Source organism: Sabethes cyaneus, chromosome 2, assembly GCF_943734655.1.
Source record: "Sabethes cyaneus chromosome 2, idSabCyanKW18_F2, whole genome shotgun sequence".
In the NCBI taxonomy this organism is placed as follows: domain Eukaryota; kingdom Metazoa; phylum Arthropoda; class Insecta; order Diptera; family Culicidae; genus Sabethes; species Sabethes cyaneus.
Genome location: NC_071354.1, coordinates 107,305,735 through 107,318,665, shown reverse-complemented (window position 1 = coordinate 107,318,665; position 12,931 = coordinate 107,305,735). Strand labels below are relative to the sequence as shown.

The following is a 12,931-nucleotide window of genomic DNA, read 5'->3' as shown; positions in this document are numbered from 1 at the left end:
ACGGCCATCAGAGCTCAGGACAGCCACGGGGCCAGTGCAAAAATCCTACTCTATCTAGCAGCACCGCCTAGCCGAAACTCGAACACGCGACACGAATTGACCTAATTTTCCCATCTGCTACCTAAGAAGTGCTATTACCCGTAATCATTACAGAGTGGTCCTTCGGCATCCAATCGGATCTGGTATCCCGCTTACATCCCCTTACTAACCCTAAGCCCCCGACCAACTCAATCAATCCGACATTTTTCTAGATATTTGTGACAGTGACAGTGTGATAAATAGGGATGAATCCCAGAAAACTTCATCTATTGTCAGAGATCCCCATACTGGCCTTATTCTTAAACGGAATAAAAGCACTTTCTGAACAACGCAACAATCACATTTGGTAAATTTTTACCCCGAGTCCCACTTGAAATCACAAAAGTATTTTGATATATACCCACATTCAGAAGTAAACGTGACCGCTGTTCATTTACTGATTAGTTAAAAAGCCCTACACCACGACAAGGTTCAGTTTTATCGTAGGGATATTATATTATTATTATATATATTATATAATAATGACATCCATTGGGTAAAATAAGTTTTGTTTGAATATAACTGAGGTTTTGTTAACCGGTAGTGTACTTTTTTCTAAAAAGTTTTGAATTTTGCACGCAATAGAGAGTTATATTTTTGCAAATTGCAATAAACCAAAGTTTTGTTTGATGCCATTAATACGATACTAACAAGCATAGGGAAATAGCAGGTAAAAATTAAATGTACGAAAACGAATGTAAGCTAAATATATCTTTTTCGCGGCATTACATGTAGAGCTTATTCAAATCAATCGAGTCAGTTATTAGAAATGAAATATATTATTAATATCAGCAGCAGCTTATTGCCTAAATTTCGACTAATTGTTTAAAAACTCAAAGGAGATAGTATCGATAAAGCACGAGATAGCATTCTGGCTGTTGTGTCATCGAAAGATATACTCAACACATTTATTAAACTTACACTATCTACATTTACATACCGATAAAGACTGGATCCATGTTCATGTTTTGATCGAGATTCCACACATCGCTTTTATGTGTCATGCTCAGAGAATTATTGTTCCTACATATGAATTAATCTTTATTTGCTATGTCACTGATCTCACCGGGTCTAACTCATGAGCGCTTTACTGGTGTGTGCGATTTGTTTACAAACAGTTGCGCATGATTCCACTACTTCTAAGCAAGATGCCACTAATACTGCAACAAGAGCAATACCAACGCGCTGAGTGAAAAAATAAGATTCAACAAGTGGTTCCAATCATGTAATCTCACTTAGTTTATTCAAATTCACACAATTGCCTTAAATTTTTGTGGACCATTGTGGAAAAAGGTATATATTACACAGTTTCACTACTAAAGCACACTTTAAATACTCTTTCAAGGATAAAACTCAATTTTTACGCCGCCCGAACCGAAAGCCGATTTGTCATTAGCCATAAAAGTGAAATGATTTAGTACTGCGCTGTGGAATCAGTGTTACCATATCGCATATTTAAAAAAAGACTTGTTAAAGATAGAGATTGGTGTAAAGTTCTTGTACGGACACCATGCAAACGATGCAAATTCATCACTCAAAATAATCAGCACAAACTAATGGAACAATTCCATATGAAAATTCTTATGATTATTATGTGCCACATATAAACACAATCCGCCCAGAAGTACACATGAAAATTATATGCATATGAATAGTATGTGCAAATTTTAAAGATAAATTTTAACAACACAAATGGTAATTGTTTGGCACATAAAATTCATTTACTGGGCACATGGCAAAAATCTATGTGTGAAACACATAGAAACTATCCAGCTTTTTACGAGCCATAATGGCGTATTCTTAATATTTGAACAGCATTTTTGACATTTCCCTCATACATCGCACGTTTTCCTAAATACATTGCACGTTTGCTTTCCGCACGCTCACTGTAAAACTAAAGGAACGTGCGGAAAGAAAACGTGCGATGTATTAGGGAAATGTCAAAAATGCTGTTCAAATATTACGAATGCCGTCCGCCATTATGACTCGTAAAAAACAGAATACGAAAAGTTTTCTCAGTGATTGATAAAGTAACCGGCTTAAGGGCCAAACAGAATGCTGCGTCAACGCGTCCATCAGCGTTATTCTGATAGTTTTCCCACGGGTTTACTGTCAAATTGACGCTGACGGATGCGTTGACGCAGCATTCTATTTGGCCCTTTAGGACCAATGTGGTGTCCAGCTTTTTACGAGCCATAATGGCGGACGGCATTCGTAATATTTGAACAGCATTTTTGACATTTCCCTAATACATGGCACGTTTTCTTTCCGCAGGTTCCTTTAGTTTTACAGTGAACGTGCGGAAAGCAAACGTGCAATGTATTTAGGAAATGTCAAAAAATACTGATCAAATGAAGATAGAACTAACAAAAGGACGAATGTCGCAAGCGTAAACAAACCGAGTGAGAGTTGATTTTCCTATGCTGGCCCAGCAAAAATAATCTCTCACTCGTTTTGTTTACATTTGCGACATTCGCCCTTCTGTTAATTCTATCTAGAAATATTACGAATACAGATTTACAGAGACTATCCATCTTTTTACGAGCCATAATACCGTGGACCCCCGTTCGTTTGACCGTTTTTAATCTGAAGACTTTTTAATTTGAACCCCGCCCAAGCAACCAAAAGTTCGAATATTACTTGACACGCGAACTCGAAAGTTCATAATTAGTTCAGATTAAGTTCCCTGGAACTTTCTTGCTGATTAGTAGTGTATATCAAGATACGTGGAACTAAATGCTTTAAGAAGTGCTGTAAGTACTTCATAGATACTTCAAAGCTATTAGGATGCTACATGAAGTTCTGAAGTAACTTTAGTTGCTAACAAGTTCTACGTGCTGCTTTTTTGTTTATATTTTTGGTGATCAAACCAGCAGAACCTAAAACTATTTGAGATTAATTATCCCGCATTTTGCACCTTACTGGACACCGCAGTCTAAAAGTGCGACTGGCACAAAAAGTGCGACAGTGGGAATGCTGTGAGTGAGAAAGAGAAAGAGTGACAACTGCAATGTTGCTGTTTTGTTTCGTCATATACATTGGCATTAGGGAAAATAATCTGGATTAATCCAACTACAGCTGCAAAGCACAATATTTTTATTTCACTTGAATAAATTTAATGTTCGCACATTTCTAATTACAAATATAAATTAGAATGCAATGCTCTTAATTATTGTGTTGTGTTGTGTAGCATATGTTGTCGGTATCTCACTACTATAGTTGATTGCCTGGTTCAAAACTTTATGTTCTATAATTAACTCGCGCTGCATAAAGCTGCTGCCAGTTCTAAATCGAACTTTTACTTAAGAACAACTCATTGGCAAAATTCACATCGCTTGTATACGACAAAGGTGACGCAGTGGATCGGGATAGGTTTACAACGCGGAACACCCGGGTTCAAACCCAACAGCAAGCAAATGCAACGAATATACCCAAGTAACCACGAAGCTTTATATCAATTCAATTGTAATGCTTTATAGTGCGCTACAAAGCATATCCATATAATGTATTATTTTCTTACATGTACAATAAATGCAGTAATAAAGTGGAAAAAGGCCCCACTATTGTCGTCAAATTAAAGCTGCATTATAATAGCAATTGCTAAAGCACCATTACGGCATGAATTAAACATCGCTTCGCCTGCATTATCGACATATCGTTATTTTTAGCCTGTTTGCGAAAAAAATATAAAAACATCAATTCGGCCGGCGTGTCAAAAGACAAAAATAAATATATTTCATATTTATTTTTTAAGTCCGCTGGTTCTAGCAGCTTCTCAAGCTATGCGTTACTTCATTATTTACGACGAATGGATTTTTTTTTGCATTTCAAATGTTACCTTTAATGAGACTTGAACCTGATGGGTGCGTGTATCCCTGCATGGTTCATTTGCTGGCGCCTTTGATATCTTAACCACAGCTGTTATAGATGAGTGGGTTGTAATTAGTCGTACTTAAATCGTCGTTCGTAGTTGATTTTAGAATTCAATTGGTTGAAAAAAGACAGCAGCAGTTAGGTGAAACAGAGTATGAGTAGTGGCCGTAAATAAGCAAAAACGAAGTCAGGTATAAGCATTTTATTAACATTTACGGTACGTTTTAAAGATTTGTCCTAAAGCTTGTAAGCAACATATTGTGACATTATATACGCAAATAGTGTTTTTAATAATGCTAATTTACGATAATGCTTAAACGCATTAGCAATGTTTATACAAAAGTTTTAACCATGCGAATTGCTGATATACCGCTGTCTGGTATTAGCGATGCCGAGCTACAGCCAATATGGGGTTATGCATTAATGCTTGTGGTTACTTGGGTAGAAATTAGGTAGAAGTATAAAAATAGAACATATAGAAGTGCGGCTAAATTTGTTTTTTCTTAGTTTTTGACAGTTTACTTCAAAGCTGCTTAGCGTTCTATGCAGCGAACCCAAGACAGCTTGAAAGTTCGGTTAATTACTTAAAAGTGACGCTGCTTAGCAAGTTATAGATTAATATACATAACCCCCCAAGTAACCAAGAGTTCGAATAATAGTGTCTAACAAGAGTTAAACAGCTTTATGTATATTAATCTATAACTTGCTAAGCAGCGTCACTTTTAAGTAATTAAACGAACATTCAAGCTGTCTTGGGTTCGCTGCATAGAACGCTAAGCAGCTTTGAAGTAAACTGTCAAAAACTAAGAAAAAACAAATTTAGCCGCACTTCTATATGTTCTATTTTTATACTTCTACCTAATTTCTATACACTCAAGTACTTTTTTTACACGGCTTGGTTTTTTGAGTATTAAGAACGGGGTAACTTAGAGACCATTCATTTATTTCTCAATACCTTTGGAAGTAGGTCGACATTCCTCACGTAGATTGTAAATAGTTCCTTAACTGCACCGTTTTCGAGTAATCGAAAAAAAACAAACCGTGTAAAAAAAGACTTGAGTGTATTCGTTGCATTTGCCTGCTGTTGGGTTTGAACCCGGGTGTTCCGCGTTGTAAACCTATCCCGATCCACTGCGTCACCTTTGTCGTATACAAGCGAAGTGAATTTTGCCAATGAGTTGTTCTTAAGTAAAAGTTCGATTTAGAACTTGAAGCAGCTTTATGCAGCGCGAGTTAATTATAGAACATAAAGTTTGGAACCAGGCAATCAACTATAGTAGTGAGATACCGACAACATATGCTACACAACACAACACAATAATTAAGAGCATTGCATTCTAATTTATATTTGTAATTAGAAATGTGCGAGCATTAAATTTATTCAAGTGAAATAAAAATAATTAATCTCAAATAGTTTTAGGTTCTGCTGGTTTGATCACCAAAAATATAAACAAAAAAAATCAGAGGGGTTGTGTACAGGACACGACCGCATATATAGGTGACGCAGGACTACGTAAGTCTCTTTGTAGTGATAGTAGCATGTATTTATGCTTGTAATAGGGTGTTTGCAGAGTGCATATGAATTGAAGAGCTGTTGGGCAGGCAAAAGTGACAGCTCCATATAAACTGTAAGGGTTGGAAAGGGCGAGATTTTTTAAATAATTTAATTTCTTCATTGAAAACAGAAATTACTATTTGCGTTATATGTATAGCAAGGTAATATATCTGTTTACTAATTAACAAATCTATTTTCAACAAACAACCTAAAACGCGGTAGAATTGATCAAAAATGTAACTATTAACTATATTAGCGAGATAAACCTGACCAAATATCTATAACCAGCGATTGCTTTCGGCCAAGAAAACAATAAATTATACTAAAATCAATGCTACATTCAGTTGTTTCGAACTTGGCCTATGCGGCATGCTACATCCGAAAATCGTATTTTTGGTTCACCGATTTAATGCTAATTCACTGAAATATTAGTTGCTAAATGTGAACATATATATCGGGATACATTTCTTGGTTGATTTAAACATTAATTGTTTCGAATGTATAAATAATTTTAGAAAAAATGATCATTTTATCCAACGCGTTTTTGCTGCATCGAATAGGAAAAGATGCAATGTATGCCTAACAGACGTCTTGCATGTGTGTGTAGCAAAAGCCCTATCATTCGATTCTTCATGTATACATGCTATATCTTCTATATAAAAATGGATTTCTGTCTGTCTGGCTGTCTGTCTGTCGGGATGTTCTTTATAGAATCAAAAACTACTGAACCAATCGGCGTGAAAATTTGCATGTAGAGGTTTTTGGGGCCAGGAAAGGTTTTAGTGATGGCTCCCATACAAATGAAACACAAATTTCCTCATAACTCGAGAACTAATCAAGCAAATGGAACAAAATTTTGCATGTGGGTGTTTTCGAGGGCAAAAATATTTTCTATGGTGAATTAGGACTCCTCCCCACTTTAAGAGGGGGGGCTCCTATACAAACGAAATACAAATTTCCTCATAACTCGAGAGCTAATCAAGCAAATGGAACCAAATTTGGCATGTAGGTGTTTTTGGAGACAATTTTTTTTCTATGACGAATTGAGACCCCTCCCCACTTTAGGAGGGGGGCTCCTATACAAACGAAATACAAATTTCCTCATAACTCGAGAGCCAATCAAGCAAATGGAACCAAATTTGGCATGTAGGTATTTTTGGAGACAATTTTTTTTCTATGATGAATTGGGACCCCTCCCCGCTTTAGGAGGGGGGGCTCCTATACAAATGGAATACAAATTTCCTCACAACTCGAGAAATAATCAAGCAAATAGAACAATGTTTGGCATGTGAAAGTTTTCAAGGGCTTGAATATTTTCTATGGTAAATTGGGACCCCTCCCCACTTTAGGAGGGGGGGCTTCTATACAAATGAAATACAAATTTCCTCACAACTCGAGAAATAATCAAGCAAATGGAACAAAGTTTGGCATGTGAAAGTTTTCGAGAGCAAGAATATTTTCTATGGTAAATTGGGACCCCTCCCCACTTTAGGAGGGGGGGCTCCTATACAAATGATACAAATTTCCTCACAACTCGAGAAATAATCAAGCAAATGGAACAAAGTTTGGCATGTGAAAGTTTTCGAGGGCAAGAATATTTTCTATTATGAACTGGGACCCCTCCTCACTTTAGTAGGGGGACTTCTATACAAATGAAATACAAATTTCCTCATAACTCGAGAGCTAATCAAGCAAATGAAACCAAATTTGGCATGTGAAAGTTTTCGAGGGCAAGAATATTTTCTATGGTGAATTAAGACCCCTCCCCACCTTAAGAAGGGGGGCTTCTACACAAATGAAATACAAATTTCCTCATAATTCGAGAACTAATCAAGCAAATGGTACCATATTTGGCATGTGGGTGTTTTTGGAGGCATCCATTTTTTCTATGATGAATTAGGACCCTTTACCTTTTAGGAGGGGGGCTCCCATACAAACGAAATACACATTACCACATAACTCTAGAACTAATCAAGCAAATAGAACCAAATTTAGCATGTGGGTGTTTTTGTAGGCAAGAATATTTTCTATGGTGAATTAGGATCCCTCCCCAATTTAGGAGGGGGCCCAGTAAACCATTTGGTTTGTATATCTCGATTGCATCTGAGGTATACGAAATCATATCTGAACGAAAAAGTTATATTTCACGCCATATAAGAGCATATATGTACCAAAGTGGAGGCGATATACGTGCGAAAATTTTGACAACTATTTGTAATTCTATTTTGCGCTGTTTTTATAACACGCAACTAAATACTCCTGAATATATGATATAGATATAATCAAATATTGCAATTGTCTATTCTGCTTTATAATTCACAGTCATGAATTGTATATGAAGACACGCACGACTGCAAAACAACTTATTGTTCACTTCGATTTGACATACTCTAATCATTATACAACTCCAATATGAAAAAGACATGAAAACGATTTAATGTGAACTTTCTATTACGATTTTGTGTTATCTGTGGGGGCTCCTATACAAATGAAAAACAAATTTCCTCATAACTCGAGAACTAATCAAGCGAATGGAACCAAATTTGACATGTAAGTGGTTTTGGAGGCAAGATTTTTTTCTATGGTAAATTGAGACCCCTCTCCTCTGTAGAAAGCGAGGTATGACCCATCTCCCCTTTAAGAGGGTGGGCTTTCATACAAATGAAATGGAAAATTCCTCTTATCTCGAGAACTAATCAAGCAATTGGAACCAAATTTGGCATGTGGGAGTTTTAGATGGCAGATTTTTTTTATTGTAAATTACGACCGCTTCCCCTTTTAAGAGGGGGGGCTCCCATACAAATGAAATACAAATTTCCTTATAATTTGAGAACTAATCAAGCAAATGGAACCAAATTTGGCATGTGGGAGATTTTTGAGTCTTGAATTTATTTTATGATAGTTAGAGACCTCTCACCGCTGTGGTAGGGGGATATGGATTCTCATACAAATAAAACAGAAATTTTTGCGAAACTCAAAAACTAATCGAACACGAGAAATTCGAGACTCTTCCATAAAACATTAGTCAATAATAAGACCACAAAAGCTATCTGTAGTAACCAGTGGTTGGAGAATTCGCGAAAAAGTGATCGTTTGAATCGATGAACATCCCTCATGAACACACACTATTCGCCTGCCTCGCCGATAATGCACGCATCAGCTTTGAATTTTATCACGAACAGAACCTCAATGTGAACATCAGAATTCGTTCAAAAATTGAATATTGAACATTGAGTGTGTTCGATTTATCGGATATAGAATGTCCGGGGACGCCAGAAAGTATTCAAAATAATATTACCACGAAAATGGAATAGTTTAAAGTAGTGTTAGTGGCTTTACAAGCACCAGAAAGCAGTAATTTGCACTTTTGCGTTGCTCATGATATTCGTATATTCAGCGATGCTATGAAGCGTGAGTGTATGATGCTCATTGTTATAGGCGAATTGAACCACTCGCGTAGCTGTTTTATCATGATAAAAACCGTTTGCCGATGCTCGGCGTATCTATTCATTTTGCGAGTTTTCCAACCTCTGGTAGTAACACTAGATCATTCAGGACGAGACGGCCGCGAGTGTTGCCGGTGACTCGCCGTCGGAAGCGCCAGCCACTGGGGGGAGGCAACTCCCCGCAGAAATCACTACTGTTTAGGTTTATTTGTTTTCCTAGGTCTACCTGGGTTTCCTGGAACGAGCGACAGCGAGTAAGGAGAGGATCGCGAAATGGTACTTTCCACAAAAAAGTTTTCCGTGAAATGGTACATTCCGCTTAAGGGTTTTCGCAAAATGATATTCGGCGAAATGTTGTACAATCATGGCGAATATTACTAACCGCATTCCGGCTATGCAATGAGGGGACAGGGGAATTGTTTTCTACTTTATTGTGAGGAAAAATTGTAAATTTGTATATTAAACTACCCATTCCTGGTAACTAATAAGCATTAACATAAGCAGCAAATCAGCGTATCTGGCATTTTATACTGCACGTTGTTGTATATTAGCTTTTTGACTGCATAGGTGTTGTAAATTGGCATCCAAAATTGTATTCAAATTATTCGTGTCGGTAATTAGCAGTAAATTAGCATTGTCAGCACTATAAGAAGGTTATCAGTAAAGTAGCTGTATATTTTGCCAAAATAGCATTTAAGTAGCATTTAAGGCGACTTAAATGCTTATTGGCCTACATTTGAATAGCATTGGTGATGCTTATTGGTTACCTGGGATGCTTTAATAGTTACGTAACTGCCAAAATGAATCATCTAAGGTTGACATCCTCAGAAACTTGCAAAACTCGAGATTATGACAAAGATCATCCGAGATTCATGATTTATGTACAACACAGGTTAATTTGTGGCAATACGAAGTTTGTCGGGTCAGCTAGTGCAACATATATACATGCTGCATGCGTTGTATGTAACATTTATCATAGTAGTAACATTGCATACCTTCAATTCTCAAAAGATGCATTTGAATACAATTTAACAAAATAAAGAGCACAAACTATTGATATCCTGCTACCTTACTGAAATTAAAGATTGTTTTTATTACCCATGGTTCCCCACGTTGAAGGGAGTTTACCAATTCAATTCTATTTTATCAACAGCACATCTTTTCACTACGCTTCTAATGAAACGGCAAGCATGCGTATTCATACAGAGTCATATTATAACCGAACACTAAAGCTGTAGCACATTTTTCCAACACAGATATCAAATTCGCCGAGGTTTAATCGTCTCGCAGTAAAGAATTTGCGATCTGTTGGGATAACAAACTTGTGTCATTTTTTCTGGCACACTTCCCTAACACAGACATCAAATTGGACTAGGTTTAATCGCGTTCGTAAGAAATCTGTTGGCACGAGGGGGCTTTGTCACTCTTTCTGACGTACTTCCCAAGCAAGGACATCAAAATGGTCTAGGTTTAACCGAGGTGTTAAGAAATCTTGTTGAAATAAGGAAACTTCGTCACTTGTTTTGGCTTACTTCCCAAGCACAGATATCAAATTGATATAGGTTTAGATCATCGTGAAGAATCTTCCAACCAATCACGAAGCGAGAATTCTGGTAAAATATAGGTTCATTATTTTCAATTTTTCAATAGTTCAACATCAAGAATCCATACTTTTCTTCATTTGGGTCAATTCTTAGAAGATTTTCCGATCGATTGGTGTAAGAATGTTGAAAATCGATCGGAAAACCGCTGAGCTATTAGCGCCCAAAACCTTTCATTTTTCGTGACGCTCGCAATTTTTCGATTTTTTGGAATGACACCCTATATCAAAACTTGCCGTAAGACGTAGTCCTACGTCAAAAGCAGCACGCAGAACTTGTTAGCAACTATTGCGCTCTTCACACTCAATTGGACTGCACAGTTATTAAGTGCAACCTTCAAAACTGTGATGAAAAGTGTGCTACTGATAATATCGCTAGTAATCTTATATCGATAATATCATCAAACTTTATCGTCATGGAAGAATATCAAAAATTGGAGGGTTTAAAGTGAAATCTTCTTCTTGATTTGTTATTATTTTAACATTTTTGTTCTATTTCTTACGTATTTTTGCTTATATTGCCATATTATCGTTATTAATTATTAACGATAACGAAACTTTATCAATAATCGTTATAGATTTTGACCGACATTTCCCATCATTACAACTCTCCCATCTGAGCTGACATTTGATTTAGCAGTGGCGCCAGTACCAGTTGTAGGGAAAGCAAATAGTATTTAATTTTTCATTTATTTCATATATGCTGCATATTTATTCAAGTTATGAATTATGCGTGGAATTATGTATTTAGAAACTATTTTTATATTATTCTTTGCGTCGATAACAACTCTACGTAAGCATTAGAATTTAAATAGAAATCAACCAAGATTCATGGTTTTTTCCCACGAAATTTTGGCAACTTTTCTCACCTACAAAATGTGTGACTGGACAAGTGTGTTCAAAATCCAACTTTCAATGCAAAGAGCAATAAAGTTATTTCAGAACTTCATGTAGCATCCTAATAGCTTTGAAGTATCTATGAAGTACTTACAGCACTTCTTAAAGCATTTAGTTCCACGTATCTTGATATACGCTACTAATCAGCAAGAAAGTTCCAGGGAACTTAATCTGAACTAATTATGAACTTTCGAGTTCGCGTGTCAAGTAATATTCGAACTTTTGGTTGCTTGGGTTAGTTCTTCGGAATAAAATTTTTTTGTGACGATTTGCGCGAAAATTTTATTTTTGTGCATTTCCAATTATGAGTGTATCACGTGTTATTCATAACGGCGTTTTTGTTTCAGCGTTTGAGAAGTTTGACAACTGCGGGGTTGCTTCTTCTTTTTCGTTCAAAATTCGCTATGACGGCGTCGCAGTGGAGACACCTAAATTAGTTTCGAGGTGTCGTGAAGCAGAATAGCGATTTGTTAAAGAGTGCAAAAGACAGAATATGTCGTAAATAATTTTCACGCATTCAGCTACGGGCAGTTCTGTAGGTGGAAAAGAGGTCGTGCGGTGCCGTCATAGCGAATCGCTCGATGAGAATTTTTCTCTGAACTGACAATATTTTCAGAAAGAACAGACATACGACTACCACTCTGCAAAATATTTCACTCATTGTTAATGTATTTCCGAAGCTGTGTGTGTTTAGGGTTGTACAAATTTTGTCACGAACAAGCCTTAGTCATCTTAAAAAGCTGGGTTTAGATCAAAGTTCATCTGTAAACAACAAGGATTCAAATGCATTTTCGTCGGTCGAGGATCATCATGATGTGCATCGCCAAAGCCCGGAACAACCCAAGGAGCGATCAACAGTCGCGGTTGAGTCACCCGGTAAGGTATCATCCCCTTCAGTTTCAACTGCTCCACCCAGCACCGTCGCGACAGAATTCGCAGGTAGGATTCGCAGGAGTATTAGGAAGCCAAATCGTTTCAACGATTACATCATGGAGTATTAAATGTTCTTTTCTGATTTCATCTTTTGAAAAGGGGAGATGTGGTAATACGTCTTTGCCTTATCTGTGACCATTTTCCATAGATATATTTCAGGTACCTTTATAAACTATGTACTTTGACGTCTACAACAGAGATATAATAAACTGTACTTCGGAACTAGTTACAGCGTTTTAATTTGATCTGCCATAAATTCTATTATTGTATATGTATTTTAAGTTATGTAACACCCAACAAATATTTTTGTTTAAGTGTAGCTTATTCAACTATTGTCCAGTTGAAATAAATGGAACAAGCGCTTGATAAGCTGCTATTGGCGATGCCAGCAGTGAAAGAGATTTCGAGGCTGCTCGCACTTACAGGAAATCTCCTGCCGAACTGTCAACGCGTGTGCGTTGACAAAAGCAAAAATACTTCCCTTTCTTTTTTTCTCACGCAAAACCCTGAACAAAATCAGCAACGCTGGCAAGGCCAATACAACAAAAA

The 12,931-nt window shown here is 36.8% G+C and overlaps 1 protein-coding gene across 3 annotated transcripts in view; it reads right to left on the bottom strand.

Moving 5' to 3' along the window:
* LOC128734686 (dystrophin, isoforms A/C/F/G/H) overlaps nucleotides 1-1,466 on the bottom strand; it is a 167,860-nt gene extending 166,394 nt beyond the window's left edge. For 2 of the 3 annotated variants that reach the window (XM_053828990.1, XM_053828994.1), the window contains exon 1: nucleotides 1,019-1,466. In XM_053828990.1, the coding sequence (XP_053684965.1) occupies nucleotides 1,019-1,082 (64 nt within the window). In that variant the 5' untranslated portion in view covers nucleotides 1,083-1,466. The remainder of the gene's footprint in view (nucleotides 1-1,018) is intronic. The other variant, XM_053828995.1, reaches the window with a different exon arrangement.
* Between the last annotated feature and the right edge of the window lie 11,465 nt (nucleotides 1,467-12,931).